Source organism: Gymnoscopelus braueri (assembly GCF_963280865.1).
Source record: "Gymnoscopelus braueri genome assembly, chromosome: 8".
In the NCBI taxonomy this organism is placed as follows: Eukaryota; Metazoa; Chordata; class Actinopteri; order Myctophiformes; family Myctophidae; genus Gymnoscopelus; species Gymnoscopelus braueri.
This window is the reverse complement of record NC_137609.1, coordinates 11,233,632-11,251,625: the sequence shown is the minus strand read 5'-3', so window position 1 is coordinate 11,251,625 and position 17,994 is coordinate 11,233,632. Positions and strand designations below refer to the sequence as shown.

At 40.5% G+C, this 17,994-nt stretch overlaps 1 protein-coding gene and 1 long non-coding RNA gene across 2 annotated transcripts in view; both read left to right on the top strand.

Moving 5' to 3' along the window:
• Nucleotides 1-17,994, top strand: part of LOC308090621 — a 306,248-nt gene that overhangs the window by 113,094 nt on the left and 175,160 nt on the right. The gene's annotated exons all lie outside the window — the stretch shown is intronic.
• The window catches only part of gabra3 (gamma-aminobutyric acid type A receptor subunit alpha3), a gene marked incomplete at its 3' end in the record, with an annotated part of 197,650 nt that overhangs the window by 130,995 nt on the left and 48,661 nt on the right, over nt 1-17,994 (top strand). Inside the window, exon 6 of the mRNA XM_080435861.1 lies at nt 8,676-8,896. Within this exon, the coding sequence (XP_080291987.1) occupies nt 8,676-8,896 (221 nt within the window). The remainder of the gene's footprint in view (nt 1-8,675; nt 8,897-17,994) is intronic.

Below are 17,994 nucleotides of genomic sequence, written 5' to 3'. Positions count from 1 at the left end.
ATATACAAGCTCATAGCACGGCACAGAGTGCCGCGCTATGAGCTTGTAGATCTGCTATTTTTGAAAAATCGTGAAAAAATATTCTTTATATTTTTTTCAAAAAACTGTTAGAAAAAAAAAAAAAAATGAAATAGGAAGGTGTACGTACAGATGCAAGGCTGTTAAGGCTGTAACTGCTCCATGTACTGTATGTCCTATACCACGTTAATTCAAGGGAAATAATGTGATGCCGAACACTGGAGCGGGGGAAGCCTGGCATACTCGTTGAACTCCTGAGCAGATATAATAGAAATAGGTTTTTCTGTTGTTTCAACCGTGGGGGTTAGAGTCAGGATTCAACCTCAGTCATGTCGTCCTTGCTTGAGGGCTGGATGCACGCCAAATTAATCATTTTTCTTTCTTTTCTTTTCTTTTTTTAATCCTGGACCAAAACAAAGCAGGCTGGACTATAGAGCTAAAATTAAAAGCATTGTTGTGGATTCCCCGTTCTGTCTCCGAGGCACACGTGATTCCCTGTGGAAGACAATGATGTGCCGCTCTCATAACACAGCTCGCAACTTTTCACCCTCCCAACAGGCAGTGGAGGAAGATGATGTTTTGCTTAAGTTGAAGTAGCAGTACCACAGTGTAAATATACTCTGTTTTTTCAACAGTTAGTACTTACTTTTGTACTCTACTTAGTACAAAAGTATTGGCATCAAAATATACGTACAGTGCCAAAGTAAAAATACTAGGCACGGTGGCGCAGTCGGTAGCGCTGTCGCATCACAGCTAGAAGCTCCTGGGTTCGATTCCCGCCGGGGACGCTGGGGGCGTGTCCTCTCCTCCGCGTCATCAGCGCCCATACCCTAGGTGGGGTTGATGAAAGGGCCTTTCTGTGTGGAGTTTGCATGTTCTCCTCGTGTCTCCTAGGGTAGTTAATACCCTCACAAAAACATGTAGTAATCCTGGTTGCTATACCGCCTCCCCCATGACAGCCGGGGCGCCTGATGGAGGGGAAGGGAACTGGTTGGAATAACGTGTTCCTTCCACGCGCTACGTCCTACCGGGGAAACTCCCCCCTGTCAGGTGACAAGAAGGTCAGTTGGCTCTCATGCACTGAAGGAAGCATGAGCTCGGCCCTGGCCTCCCTAGGCTGAAGGGGACTGGTGTAGCGCTGGTGTAGGGCTGGTGTAGCGCCCAGGATCACTTAGGAAATTGGCACCGGGTGAAAAAAATGGGTTACAAAAATCGCGGAGATGTGGTGAAGTAGAAGTATAAAGTATTAAAAGAAAAATGGAAACACTCAAGTAAAGTACAGTAAAAGTACCTCGAAATGCTACAGCCTAAATGTACTTTAGTTATACTTTCCACCCAACTGGTCTTTTTGTACACCTTCACGCCTATAACGGCGTGACTCATATCCAGGCGAGCCAGCTATTTCATAAATGTCGCATAGGGCACGGCCTCTTTGAAAAAACAATTTGCATCTTATGCTTCTATATTGTGTTGCCATAGTTACGGATCATTAAGTCTGTCTTACAAAGTGTGTGCGCCCGTGGCTGCAGTGCAGCGCGGGCTTCCCAATGTATCTGTCGTCAACGCTTGTATTCAGTCTCTCCGTTATTTTTGACCCATTAATACCGTTCAATCCCAGGAACGCATCTCTTGTCATTTTTAGATTTCTACAAATAGCGCAGCACCGAGTGCCGCGCTATGAGCTTGTAGATCTGCTATTTTTGAAAAAGAAGCAGAGCTCGTAGATCTGCTATTTTTGAAAAATCTTGTATATTTGTGCAAAATTCGAATCTTTGCTTCTGGGGGGTCCCTGGAACAAAATATTTTACAAATGTTTGCTATATATATATTCAAAGATTTTCACAAATGTTCATGATTAAAAAAAAATAGCAGATCTACAAGCTCATAGCGCGGCACTCGGTGCCGCGCTATGAGCTTGTAGATTGAGCTTGCTATGAGCTTGCTATTTTCTGTATAGCATCTGTGCCATTTTAGATTTTAGCTATACATATATATTTTAGAGGTGTCACGATTTTAAGCTCACGATTCGATTCGATTTTTATTTCATTTGAATTAATAGGCTATTGACTCTTGATTTGTAAAGAAAAACACTTGTTTCTCAATGAATCACTTTTATTTTAATAAGAATTATAGATAACAAATGAGAATCTAGAATAATTAAATGTTTAACATATTAATAATATAAACTTTGGGTTTTATCAACCTGCATTGACATTTTCAGATTCTTCTTTAAGAAGATTAGTTAACATCCTTTTTTTTCCCCATTCCAAGTGGATATGACTGACTTCCAAAGTTTGCGGGCCCTGGGTAGACAACCCGGCCGGGCAGGAGATTGGTGGAGATCTGCGCTCTGAGGAGGAGCGTTCAAGTTAATAAGGCAGTCCATCAATTCTACATGGCTCAGCCCTTAAGTAACTCTCGCTCAAATGCGATCTGCTGCCATGGCACTTAGTAACGTTCTAGAACACTGTTTGAATATTTAAATCCAGCGCTCTCCGCCACTGAAAAGGCTTGCATGTCACGAGGCTGCGCTCGTTATTTCTTGAGCGCGACCCAAGGGGGTCGAATTATTTGCGGGGGAAACACACGGTTTCTCTCTCTGTCAACTCATGAGGCTTCCTTTTTCCCAATTTAGTCATAGTTATGTCAATGAATTCCTCCCCACACACACATCTCTATGTTGTGTCCTACTGACTCACCTGTCAGTGAGGAGCCCCCACCGTGAGGACTACTCCTCCCTCCCCAACACACCCTGCTGACAGGTGCCGCCGCAGCCTGTAGGAGTACGTGCAATGACCAATATCACCCTCCTCCCCGCCCGGCCTCCCCTTCCCCCCGAAGCCGGATGCACCACCACGGTGGATTTGAACCAAGGGGCCAGCTTGAGATTTTTACATTGACGCCACTACGGAAGAGACAGTTCATATGAATGGCCTGTAGTTTCGCTGTTTTACCCCTGCTGGTGTCAGGAAGAATTTATCTTAACGCAAGCGGATGGGTTTTTGACAAACTTTAGACTAGATTTTCTTACCTTAATAAACATCGTCATAAATACTATACGCTTCCAGTCGCTAGTTTAAAGTCTCCTTTCAATCATCATGATGTACGTTTTGGTAAATTATGGTCCCATTTATTTTAAAATTGACGATAAAGTAGGTTATGCTCTAGGAGGGGGCGGGATGATTTGATTGACAAGCTTCACAACCAATAGCATTCATTCCCCGCCCCCCGCCCCCCGCTTTTGATTGACAAGCTACCCAAACCAATAATGGCCTGGTGGCATTCTGCAGGATATGACGCGATATTGAAAGATGGCGGATTTGAAATTGCTGAACAATCGGCTTCGTTTACGGTCTGTAGAGTCTAAGGGGGCGTAACGCTGTCCATTCTTTTTATGCAGTCTATGATTTGAACCCACAACCTCTGTGGTGGTGGGCAGGGACTTAACCACTGCTCCATCCTAGCATCTAGCTAGACTGGTTTTTGTTTAGTTTTTGCCGGACCCAGGGGGTCTGGCTTACATGAGGCTTTGTACCTGTTTCGTCCATACATGGGCATGGTCACTTTGTCCTTAGGCCCCAGCCATAAAAGTCTGTCCCCCTTTCGTCCATACATGGGCATGTTTTGTACCTGTTTTCTCCAAACATGGGCAAAAAACAGGTTTTGGTCACTTTGTCCTTAGGCCCCAGCCATAAAAGTCTGTCCCCCTTTCGTCCATACATGGGCATAGACACAGGCTGACACGTCATGTGAAGTCTGGGTCTGGCAGAACCAGGTCTCCTGGTCTAGTTATTCAGTATAGAGCACCGAAGTCCTGACCTCACTGCCAGTAGAGGGCGCTTTCCGCAGGTTCATGGCTTTACTTTTTGTATTGATATCCTCATTGGGGAATCTTAGATCGCTTCATATAAGAACTGTGTTCCAAAAATAAACACACCACCACCCTGGCGTTTTTACTCATATGGATATGAAGCATCGACTGACGGTGTAAATGTACACATTTACCCAAAGAGTAACACAATATAAACACAAGAAACAAGTCAAACAACCCAAAGACTACATTTCCCATGAACGCGGCTGCTGTAGGGACAGTGATTTCAGACCCGGAAGTAGTAGTTCTTAAGACTTTTAAGGCAGAATTAATTCCATTTTCGCCAGAAACAGGCTGTATCAAATATGAATGAATATCATAAACGATGCAGAGCCACCCCCCTGACAAAAACGCCAGGGTGGTGTGTGTTTATGTTTGGAACACAGTTCTTATATGACGTGATCTAAGATTCCCAAATGGGGATTTCAACACAAAAAATAAAGCCACAAACCCGTGGAACAGCGCCCTCTAGTGGCAGTGACGTCAGACTTCGGTGCTCTATGCTTTTATGTATACTATGTTATGCTGGCATAATTGTATTGTTTTTGTGATATAATGAATAAAAGCAATTGATAACAAAAAAAAGATAAGACAGAGACGGATGGATACAATAGATAGATAGATCTATCAACTCATCACATATTCCTCTTGCAGGGAGAAGTGAAACGTAACTCAAGCGAGAGCACAATATTTTTGCAACGGGAAGAGCCAGAAAGACTTCTAATTAAGGCATTCATCAACGCTGATGAATGCCTCAGCGTAATGATCAACCATTACAGTGATCATTACAGTGCTCAGAGAGGGAAATTGTTCTGCGAGAGCCGCCGGGCTGTGTGCAATGAGAGATTGTAATCCTTTAAGGCCCCCAGGAGCCACTGCTGGCTTAGATCCCACAAGGTCTTTTTCTCCTTTAAACTCCCCAATTTGGTTCCCCTTTCAGGTCTCCTATTCTCTATTTCTATACAAGGAAAAAAATGCCAGGAGCAATGGACGGCCCACTACTTTCACCATCTTTTTCTTACATTTATAGTGTAAGCTTTTAGCTGACATACTTCTCTCAGACCAATGACAAGACAGACAGCCAGACCAACCTGGTATTGATCCCAATGGAAATTCAGTGTTCAATGTCTTTTTCAATGTTAAAATCGTACAATAAGCTTTTATTATGCCGTGGTTGTATTCTGTGGGTTGACCCTCTATTGTGGTCACTATAGACCGCCGAAGTCTGACGTCATTTACACATCCTTTGTTTGTCTACCTGGTTCGCAGTTTTCCACCCCCGTTCTGAATCCCATAGACGTATTGAATATCGCGTCAAATAAGAACTGTGTTCCAAAAATAAACACATGACCCCGGCGGGTTGACTCTTATGGATATGAAGCATCAACTGACGGTGAGAAAACGCTAATGTTACTTCCGCCGAATTAGTTACATTTTCGCCAGAAACAGACTGTATCAAATATAAGTGACTGACTATGATAAACGATACAGAACCTCCTCCCTGACAATAACGCCGACACGCGGTGTTTATTTTTGGACCACAATGCTTATATGAGACGATTCTAAGATGACCCAATGTTATTCTCCATAGAGAAATTACTTCCGCAAACCTGGGGATGAACGAGTGACGTCAGGACTTCGGTGCTCTATTGACTGCTTGTGAAACCGGTGGTGATCTTTACTGTACATCACCAGCTTCACAAGCAGCCAAATGTCAGCATGCATGAGGCACATGGGTCAGAAGGCTGTATGTATGACTGAATCGATACGCAATGTTCCATGTAACGATGTTGCATTGTACGCATCTGTGTCATTTTAGATTTGAGCCATAACCATTATTTTATACTTTGGCTATTCAAAAATAGCGCTACGAGCTTGTAGATCTGCTATTTCTAAAAAGATCTTGATCGTTTGTCCACATTTTTGAATACATGTATTTTTGGAAACAATTTTTTTACTCAAATCTTTGCTTTTGGAGGTCCCTGGAACAAAATATTTTACAAATGTTCACTTTAAAGAATAAAAGATTTGCACGCATTTTCAAGATTTTATAAAAATAGAAGATCTACAAGCTCATAGCGCGCGCTATGAGCTTGTAGATCTGCTATTTTTGAACAGCCAAAGACAATCTAAAAAATGACAGAGATTGCGTTCCCGGATCGAAACGGATTAAAGCACGATGGCTGCATTCCAAAACCTGAGGTTATTCGAAAAGGGCTGTATTCTTGGCCATATAGCCGCTCATTTTCCTACAAATGGAACTCCAAAAAACGGATCCCTCATTACGAGACGCCGTTGAATGGATGCTCTGCTCTGTGTCCTCCCGCTGATGAGAAATCAATCACCCCCATCCCCGGAGGAGCACAGCTGCTGTCTGAAACAGACTGTTTGGCCTTGGGTGACGAATGGCTACGCTGATAAGATAAGATTGCCCGATGAGATAAGATGTAACAACGTGAGATTAGATCAAATGTTTTTCCCCTTTTTTATTTATTTTCACGTTTTCACGTTTTCACGTTTTCACGTTTTCACGTTTTCACGTTTTCTCCCATCCAACCTAATACATAATTTTTTTCTCAAGCGACAATGGCGTTCGACACCTTTTCACCAAAGCCAAATCAGGCGTTGAGATAACACAGCATAGCATAACAGCCAAATCGTGTTACCGTACATGCACCATATGGCACGTCGCCTAGCTTCCAATCCTCATTGCTCAACATGCTACGGTACATGCGAGATGCACATCAATCTTTCTTGTGTGACTATGGAGATTGCTTTGGTGTTTATGCGTGGCGTCTACTTCATTACCACCATCTCGGTGATATAATTAACATAGATGAATGACTTAAAAGGGACACGCTCAATTATTAACGGAGAGATGGAAAAGCTAATGGAAGTCAGGGAATAGTTCTGAGAGAGTGTAATAATAATAATAAAAGAATAGCTATACATGTACGGTAAGATGAAAATGAAAGGGGAGTTACTTGAACATGTAGCCTACAGTACAATACTTCAAAGCTATGATTCTCAAGCTTTTTCATTTCAAGGACCCCCAGTTTGATATGCATTAGGGACGCCAAACTACACTGTAAAGATCGTCAGTGTTGATTTAACTCGCCTGAATGTGTACAAATCCATTTGCTTCCTAATATAGGCCGTTTAGATGGGGATCCCCGGGAGGCAGAGGTTATGTTTTTGCCCCTATCCGCGTGTCTGTCTCTCCAATCGGTCACACTTTACATGCACATACCCAGTAGGCCAGTGGTTCTCAACCAGTGGTCCGTGGACCACCGGTGGTCCTTGAGGGGGTTCCAGGTGGTCCCCAGCTAAATGATGGAGAGTTGGTAACCAAATGGACCCTTATAGATCTTTAACTCTTGAGAGTGTAAAATGACCAAATGGACCCTCACGGGTCCATTTGGTTTCATTTTACGCTCTCAAGTTAAATTATTGTTAAACATCTGCATTACTTAATTAAAGAGTTGTTATTTTGATCAACGTTTGCCTGTTATCACTCCTATACCACATCAATGCAGCATGGAATTGTGGACAAAATCGTGTCCAACAATAACAAAATATTCTATAAGTCTTGGGTCTGAGAGGCTAAATCTCATTGGTGGTCCATGGCTCAAATGCGGAATAAATAACTGACCTTGATGTGAAAAGGGTTGAAAACCACTGCAGTAGGCCAAAGAACATTCCACCCCAAATTTCTAATCGGCCTCATAACGGCGCTGTAACTTTGCATTTTGGCCTATAGCCCTTGAACCGTAGGTCGTAAAATAAATGTTTTAAACATCCATGGACCAAAATGCAACTGTAGCCTATATAACTAGATTGTCCTCTGTTTTGCATTTTCTTCGTAACACACTGTGCTCCTACTCAAATCACACGATACATCATATTTTTCATATTCCATTCCAATTGGCTATGATTGGAGTCCAAATTGTGTGGGAGGGGTCAAGTGATTTTCCCACAAATGTCACTGTTTGTTGCAGAAAGATAATCCCCCCCCCCCCCCCCCCCCAATTAAGTATAAACGATCTCGTGAGACATATGACAAGGACCGTCAAACAAGGTTCTGACATTCCATACTGTTTGCCTGTAATTAGCTTAAACAATTAGTGGGAGGGGCCTATTCCTTACAAAAAACGCTGCATATCAAGAACGCAATATCCAACCCCAAAATGGAATCGCATGTTGAGGAGCCTCAGCCTGGCAGAGATTTGCACTCTGAGGAGCGCACGTTTCTAGTAATAATTGTGTCCCCTTTTCTTGCCATGTATATTTTGCACATGCCAGCAATTCCTCCCCTGCATTATTACTACGGCGCCCGGGGCGCAGCTAAGGGTTAAGTGTCGTGCTCATGGACACTTCTCACATAGACTGGGGTGAGCCAAGAGTCAAACCAGCGACCTTCTAAATCAGGCCCGGCGCCACGGGGGGGCCTGAGGGGGCCTGGCACCCTCAGTTTCAAATTGTGCCCCCTCAGGTTATATTGGGGGGGGGGGGGGGGGGGGAATGATTTTTTATTTTTTTATAATTCATTTTTTGATAAAAAAATCGGTAAAATCAGGCAAAAATAAGAATTAAATAACATAAGCCTAACCTAACCCTAACCCTAACCCTAAAACATTACATTTTGAGCACAGGCCTTTTACTTGTAACAGAGTATTTTTATATTGTGGTATTACTACTTTTACTTAAAGTAAAATATGAGTACTTCTTTCACCACTGGATATTAAGCAGCCATAATAACTTCTTCCTCATCCTTCTCTCCCCACAGGAATACACCATCGACGTCTTCTTCCGTCAAAGCTGGAGGGACGAGCGGCTGAAATTCGACGGCCCCATGCAAGTCCTCCCTCTCAACAACCTCCTGGCCAGTAAAATCTGGACCCCCGACACCTTCTTTCACAACGGGAAGAAATCGGTGGCTCACAACATGACCACGCCCAACAAGCTGCTGCGTCTGGTCGACAACGGCACTCTTCTCTACACGATGAGGTGAGCTGCAAGTCGGCCAATATTTTACTTTGACTAACGCTTAAACCATTAACCCATTCAATCCGGGAACGCGTCTCTGTCATTTTAGATTTCTTTGGCTATTCAAAAATAGCAGATATACAAGCTTGTAGATCTGCTATTTTTGAAAAATCGTGAATATTTGTGCAAATCTTTGAATATAAATATTTTACAAATGTTCGCTTTTAAATTAAAAACTAGGCTCTGTGGATGGCCTTTCAGAGAAAAAATAAATGTCATCGCGACCTTGAAAATAACATGGCTCGGCCAAAAATACATAGTAAAAAAAAAGTACACAGGAGCCGAGATACCGAATTTTTTAAGTAATAAGTTAACCAGGAAGTGAATTGGAGCGGCACATCTTCGGATCGCGTTATCTCTGGTTCTGTGTGAAAAAAAATAAAACAAAAAAAAGTCGTCATAAGTCGTTCTTGGCAGCCAGGTAGTTATGACGATGTCTCGTCATAAGTCGCTAAGGCCTCACCGTGGGTTTGTTGGGGCTTCTTCCTCACGGAAGACACAGACTGGGGTGCCAACCCATACTGCTCCCGGGTGCCGTCTACATTCCGGCTGTCAACCGTCTCTCCGGTGGTCACCAGACTCACCAGATTTTAAAAAATATATATATTCAAAGATTTGCATAAATGTTCACGTTTTTCAATGTTTTCGTGACATTTTAGTTTTATAGCTATATATCGTTGCCAGTGTTGGAAAAGTTACTAAAACATAGTAATATATTACTTATTACATATTACTTGTTTAAAAAGTAATATAGTTACTTTACTTATTACTCCCTGCCAAAAGTAATTAGTTACTTTACTAGTTACTGGGAAAAAGTAATATATTACTTTAAGTTACATATTACTTTATAGTTACTTTCCAACACTGTGTTGGAAAAGTTACTAAAACATTACTTTCCAACACTGTGTTGGAAAAGTTAATAAAACATAGTAATATATTACTTATTACACATTACTTGTTTAAAAAGTAATATAGTTACTTTACTTATTACTCCCTGCCAAAAGTAATTAGTTACTTTACTAGTTACTGGAAAAAAGTAATAATATTACTTTAAGTTACATATTACTTTAGTTACTTTCCAACACTGATCGTTGCTGTCGGGCAGAAACCTCCTTATTCTCCATATTCTAACGTGTCGTGTTTTTTCGTAAACTAACGTCCCACTTGATTATACTACAGCGTCACACAAAAGTCTCAAAAAGTTGCACGTGCACAAGCTCGTAGATCTGCTACTTTTGCTGTTTTTGAATTTGAATCCTGAAAAGCAACAGTTTTTGGACATAATACAGTATGAGGTGATTTTGTAGAGTCGGCCTCAGGTCTAAATGGGTTCATTTATACTCTGTCGTACGTGCAACAAAGTACGGCATGAATCAGGCTTGACCCTAAAGGGCTGTCCACACCAAGAATGACAACTATAACAACAACTATTAACCCATTGAGACCTGAAGCCGATTCTACATGTCTCCTAAATCTCAACAGTATTCTGAAAAACGTATGTTTCTATATCAGTGGTTCTCAATCTTTTTCATGTCAAGGACCCCCAAAATTATATGTATTTGGCCGCGGACCCCCATCAAAATATGTTGTTCCGGGGACCCCCCAGAAGCAAAGATTTGAGTTAAAAACTGTTCGCAAAAATATATATATTCAAAGATTTGCACACATTTTCACGATTTTTCAAAAATAGCAGATCTACAAGCTCGTAGCGCGGCACTTGGTGCCGCGCTATGAGCTTGTAGATCTGCTATTTTTGAATAGCCCAAAGTGTAAAATAATACTTTTTTAGCTCAAATCTAAAAATGACACAGTTCCAGGTCTTAATGGGTTAATTAGGCATCTAACGATTCACTAAACTCACCGTACGATTCGAATGACGATACTAGTTTCATAATGGGATTTTTTTTTAACACAAAATCATTTTCCAGACAAATGATCATTTTTTTTATTATTTCTCTTCCAGTATCCAGTATTTTCTTCTCTTTTTTTCCTCCTTTTTTTTAATACAATACTGTGTTTTCTCTAATCCTCTTTTCAATGCAGTAGCAATTTAGCAAATGACAGATTTTTTTTAAATTATCAATTCTCTTACAAAGATCCTGTATTTTCTTCTCTCTTTTTACACGCGCCCTCTGCTGTTTGCATCGCGATAATCTTTTTGATAAATCGATTTAAATTGTCACCGGTTTGAATCGATTTTAATCAATTTGCTATAAATCGTTATATGCCTGCTATTAATATATCATTTAAAAAATCGTTCTAACTGGAGTGGTTGGCAGAGTCCACGCCAAAACTATAACGGTTAACGGACAGTGGTGATTGGCGAACGATGTCGTTGGGATCACTTCCAGAGCGATTTGATGAACATTTGTAACACGGACAGCCAATCCAAATCCATCCAAATTGGGTGTCACATTCAATATGTTTACAGAACGTTGTCGTTCATCAATGGGGATGGCTCACATCGTTATCGTTATAGTTATCGTTAAAGTTGACTCAACCACTTTAAAATAAGATAAAAGCAAAGGATGGGACAAAATAGTCAATGGGACCTTATTAGGGAAATGTTATTTTAGGTGTTGGTGTTGCAGTAGCAAGAGAAAACCCCTAGAGGCTGTGTAATAAAGACCAGACGTTTCCATGCTAGCCATATTTGGTCCAGAATTGTATTTACCTCATATTTTGTTTGATCACTCCACCATGACTTTTAAATGACTTCATTTGTTTGATGCTGTCTGTTTGATGCTGTCCATGAAATGGCACATTCTGCATAATGAATACATTTTTGATGGAATACTTTATTAGCAGTTTGAAAACAGAAACAAAAGGTAGTTACAGTCAAAAGGAAAACTATGCTAAAAGGATAACACGAAAAGGATGCCACTCACATGGGACCATTTTGATGCCTGTACATTTGTACTTCAACTCAAGTGACATTTTGAGTATGTTTACTTGTAACAGAGTATTTCTACATTGCGGTATTGCTACTCTTACTTAACCCATCAAGACCTGAAACGCATCTGTGTCATTTTGTTATTTGAGCTAAAAAGCATTATTTTACACTTTGGCTATTCAAAAATAGCAGATCTACAAGCTCGTAGCGCGGCACAGAGTGCCGCGCTACGAGCTTGTAGATCTGCTATTTTTGAAAAATCTTGAAAGTGTGTGCAAATCTTTGAATATATATATTCTTTTAAAGAACATTTTAACTCAAATATTTGCTTCTGGGGGTCCCTGGAACAAAATATTTTGAGATGGGGGTCGGCAGCCAAATACATATAATTTTGGGGGTCCTTGACATGAAAAAGTTTGAGCACCACTGATATAGAAACATAAGTTTTTCAGAATACAGTTGGGATTTAGAGGACATTTGTAGAATCAGTTAAGAAAACAAAAAAAATATTGTATTTCTTCCACTCCTGGCATCAAGTCCCATTACAATCTTCCCTCCCATTCCTAATCTCTGCAGTTTTCCTATCGACTGTCTCAATATGTCTAAATAAATAAATAACAGCAATAACACCCACTTTCCTTTGAAAAAAACCCCCAAACAAAAAAAAAAAAAACACCTGTTTTATTGTGTCAAGCCCACCCACTAAATGGCATTGGACCAGTCCTCCCTCAGGAGTCTGTCAGAACATCTCACCATCTCACCCACGGCTTGAGAAACACTGCACACAGTATGCCGTCTCTCCACACTCAGCTCTACTGCTGTTGGACTAAGTGAGAAGAACACAGAGGGGAATGGACCGTGTGCACACCTCAAATATAGAATGACTTTGTGAGCTCACTGTTTGATCTGACTTTAATAATGAATTGTGGAATTGAACCGGTAGACCAGAGAGCTGTCTGACTGACCGACACCTGGCAAGGAGACGGCTGTGGTAGAAGAAGTACTCTGATTTTTTTTACTTAAGTAAAAGTAAAACAAAAGTAAACAAGCTGTATCAAAATATACTTACAATACCAAAGTAAAAGTACAAAAATGTTGTATAAATAAAAAATTGTCAGACCGAAAAAGAAAAGAAAAAGCAGATCTACAAGCTCACAGCGTGCTGAGCTTGTAGATCAGCAATTTTCTATTAGCCAAGGTATAAAATAGCGCTTACGTGGTTTATGCATGTTTGGTAGGCTAATAATAATCTAGATCTGCAAAGTAACTAGTAACTAAAGCTGTCAAATAATTGTAGTGGAGTAAAAAAGTACAATATTGTCTCTGAGATGCAGTGGAATTGAAGTATATATACAGTATTGAAAAATGGAAATACTCAAGTAAAGTGAAAGTACCTCAAAATTGTTCTCAAGCACAGTACTTGGGTAAATGTACTTAGTTACTCTCTACCACTGGCAAGGAGCCAGCTACCCATCATGCTTCACCAACAGTCAGTGGAAGTGGAATAATCTAATATATACAGTAGTTGATCAAAGGAATGCCTCTATATATGCGCACGCAATACTTTAAATAATTATACACAGTGGAAGCTATACAATAAAATCCTTTGTGCAAAGGGTCCAATTTGGTTCCATTTATACACTTCTGAGTTAAATTAACACAGAGGAATATTTTACCGTGGATTATGTATGATGTATTTATATTATTATGGCACAGTGGATAAGTGGTTTTGACACCCTGGGTTCAAATCCGACAGGGGGGGCCTTTCTGTGTTGAATGTTCTCCCTATGCGCACGTGGGCTTCCTCTTACACCAGGGTTCTCAATGTGGTGTTGAGAACCCCTCCAGGACCCCCAGCTAATGTATTGATAGTTCCAAACCCTGGCGTTCCATTTTAGGCAAACTTTTCAGTTTTAAAAAATAAAATAGAATATAAAAGAAATAGCTAAAATAGCCGATCTACAAGTTCACAATACATCGCAATGTGATGCATTGTTATCTTCTAGATGGGCTATCTGTTGTATGCAGCTAAAGTGGTAAACTAAACTTTATTACTGAGAGATACACAGTCACAGAACTCCATTAGTACATCATTACTTTAAGACTGAAACAAAATATGAAATGTACCGTATGTTTTCAAATCATTTTAATAGGTTAATAGTCTACAGTAACTACAGTATTCTTGCTCTGCCTTTGGATCCATTTGTTTTTCCCCCTATGATGTCGTACTGTAAAGTATTTGTGGTTCTTGATATGTGATACCAATTTGTAACCTTTTGTTTTTTCAAACGTTCGTTATAAATATAGCTGTTATTATCATGTTTTTTTTTGTAGTTGAACTAGTTTCAATATGTTTATAATTGATTTGGTCTGATTATTGAATCTATCGACGTAACCAGTGATCCCTCTTTCATTAGATGAGCTTCAGAATGACTCTAATAACTCAAATGTTCTCATTCCGGTCTACAAGATCAACACGGATTCATAAGATTGTTCTTGCCAAATTCATTTGCCTGCAATTTCTAATGAAAAGGTGATAGAATTTCATTCTTTTCCCGGGCCCGGGGTCTAGGCTCTCATGAGTTTTATTTGGCAGCAGTACTCCCAGGGCTAAGAATAACATTTGAATTTCAATGGATTATTATAGTCCTGTCGGTTTTCCATTTGCAAGGAAAGATAGCGCGTGTGGCAAGGGAAGTCGCTATCAAGGGCATTTTAAAAGCTATTTCTGACACAGCATAAAGCCAAACATGATAAGCCGCTTTCACACAGGAGGCGAAAGCTGTTTTGAAGCTGCCTTGTTGGTCGGTTCATGTTGTATGTGAAAGGGTCGGGTCAACATTTTTGAGACCAGCAATAAGTCATCTTATGAATCCTGTACCTGTAGCGTACCTGACTAGAGAGCACATTGAAACGGAACTAATAGAAATCTGCATTACCTGCACTCAACATTCTTACATCTTTGCACTTCATTCACATTCCTCTGGTACCATCGTTAACAGGAAGTGCAATAAAAAGAAAAGTTTGGTTCTCTATAGCCATCATTGAATCTATCTATCACATTATCCACAGTTTGGCAATGCATCTGTTCAAGCCAACACCAAACCAACTCCAGGAGCAAGAAGAGGTATACAATATCAAGGGCAAACTGTCCTAGCCAGGCCACCATATTTAAAGTGCCATTTAAAGTTCCTAACATGTCTTAAAAAAACATTTTGCCCTTTTTAGGTGAGAAAATTGGCAAACATTCGCACAAATGGGTGTGAAAATAACCCCCAAAAATGTGTGTGTATCCAGAGCTAAACTCACAAACCGCTGGACCGATCAATGCCTTTGTGTGCACGCTGCCAGTAGACTACAGAAATACTTGCACCATTTTTCTTTTCACATCATGTGTTTTATACTTAATTACTTAACGAAACTTTTATTTTATAATGGAAGTCAGTTGAGCTGTAATTGAGGTAAAACATTGCCCAAATTTCGAGTCATACGTCATAGATATGACATAGACAACTGACGTCATTGCCTGTCACAGGCTGTTTTGTTTAGTTTAGTTTAGTTTATTAGCACATTGTTATAAAGAAAATATAGAAACAATACATATTAAATGACAAGTTGCTGTGCAAGGAAAGGAAGAAGCCGGCTGGCTTATTTGGAATCCTTTCCTTCATGGGAGAAGTCATTACACAACAGGATTAAAAGTTCAATAAGGACAGTACAAAATATTTTTTTCCAAGGGGAGCAGTGGTGCAAATAAAGAAATAAAAACACAAAAACTGCTCAAAAGAAGAAAAATAAAAAACTAGAAAATGTGCTCCTCGGAGCACAAGTCTCCGCCAGCAGACCCGTGCTAATCGTTTTAATCAATTGAAATCACTTACATATTACATATTGTGATGTCACGTGAAACTGACCAATGTTAGGTGTTGTCAGAGGGACACACACACGCACGGACGGGTGATTTGTACTGGAAGGTACTGTTCCAATCAAGACTGATTGATCCTGTCTTACCTCACTTCAAAAACATGGATTTTTGAAGTGACACACCTATTTATAGGATTTTATTTCGTCATACCTCTCGCTAGCCAATCAAAAGCATTGGTGACAACATATTGTCACGTGTCACGTGAAGCTTGACCAATGTTAGCTTGGCTAGGGGGGGGACACACAGCGGGACGGAGCGAAAACATACTCTCCGCCTCCGGCGGAGACAAAAAACAATTTAGTAAAGATTACTAAATCAATGGACTACAGTAAGGAAGAAATTAGATATTGTTTTAAATGTTTCTTAAATATTGGGGAGGATAGTGAAGACTGAAGTGATGCATCTTGAGAGCTCCACAACTGAGGGCCTCTAAATGTGATGATATATTGATGTTTCGAAGTACGACAAAAAGGTGAATTAAAATCATCTCTTTGCCTTGTGGGGTAGGAGTGAAAATCTGAAGTAACATGAAAAAAAATATGAAAAGAATAAGGAAGGTCTTGTTTATTTTATTTTTATTTGAACATAAATAAGCAGGTTTGAAAAACATGTACCTTATCTATAGGCAATAAAGAATATTTAATAAAGAGAGGTGCAGATGGCTCGTGTCTATTTGAGTGTTACATGATGTCTGAGATCCCCTTTGGAGCCACGCCATTTTTATGTGGATCCCGAGAGCCACACAATTTCTTAGTTTGTCCAAGGACAGTGGCTTCTATTTCAGAATGCTAACTCTCCAGGGAGAGAAAGGTTGTAGTTTCCATTAGATTGGAATCCCTACCGATGATGTTATTGGTAGTTTGTGAACTGTCCACAGCCCAACTCTGAGACACAGAACGAGTAGGCAAAAATGGTGCCTTCTATCCTATAACAAGCATTAGTGAGGATCAATTATATGAAATTAAGGTTGAACATGGGTGGAGTGTTCCTTTAAGAAAGGTATCAGGTCATGCTTAAATGGTCGCTAAATGTTCTCAAAACATTGTGACCATTACACAAAGTTGCAAACTGGCACTTTAAATAAATAAATAAATGTATCAAATACTAATTATTTTTCTCACACACAGTGGTTATCCATCAAGCAAACTTAAGCAACCAACATACCGTGGAGACGGCAAAATGGCTGTCATGCAGTGGTCAAAGTACTTTTACTTAAAGTAGCAATACCACAATGTAGAAATAGTACAAAGTACAAAAGTATTAGCATCAAAATATAATTACAGTACCAAACGTATAAAGCACTCATTTTACGATCACATTATTGGATTGCAATAATCTCCGCAAGGCCAAAAGTCGAGCCCGGTAATTATGTTTTCATCCGTGTGTGTGTGTGCCTGTGTGTCTGTGTGTGTGTCTGTATCTCACAAACCGCTGGACCAATCACAGCCACATGTCATGTTGATAGATAGACAGACAGACAGACAGACATTATTGATCCCACGGAGGAAATTCAGTCATGGCAGTGCTGCAGTTACACAGTATGAAGCACAGGACTGATACATAGAAAGTCGAGGATTTCAAATATCTCGGGGGCCTGGACTGCTTCAACGGAACAGGACCTGAAGGTCCGGAGGGCACTTGACTGGAATGCCCCTTCATGGCAGGGGCATCAATTGTAGCCTGGGACCAGACGAATCTGCCAGTGCGGGAAAAAAAATGGCCCTCTGCGATTTGGGTCTGGCACCGCTCCGTTGTGAATCCATTTCCTGCTCCCGAAGTCTGGGGTGACCAATCAGGGCCCGGTATTCCAAAAAAAAAAGTTTCCTTGGAAAAAAAAACGTCCTCATAGAAGCACCAGACTCATATCCACGCAGTGATATAGTCTGGCTATGCAGGGCTGCGTCAATTGGGTATGGCAAGGTATGGCAGGTGCCTTACCTTGGCTCCAGAAGAAAAAAAAATGTTTAAAAAAAAAAGAAGTATAATAATCATGAATGTAGCCTAATGCAGGTGTTGTGTTGGTATTGTGTTATAGGTGTAATCCATGGTTTTCTATGCATTTCGGGGGTTTTGGAGTGTTTGACCCGGCTTTGCCGCTCGCCCAGGAAAGGTGTCCCTTATTTTCATCTCTGGGAGTTGGCAACCCTAACCTTGCCATACCTTAGCTTTTGCTGAACTGACGCCACTGCTTCATGGGACGAGGAGAGAGTGGAAATCAAACATGGGAGAAGTTAAGACCTC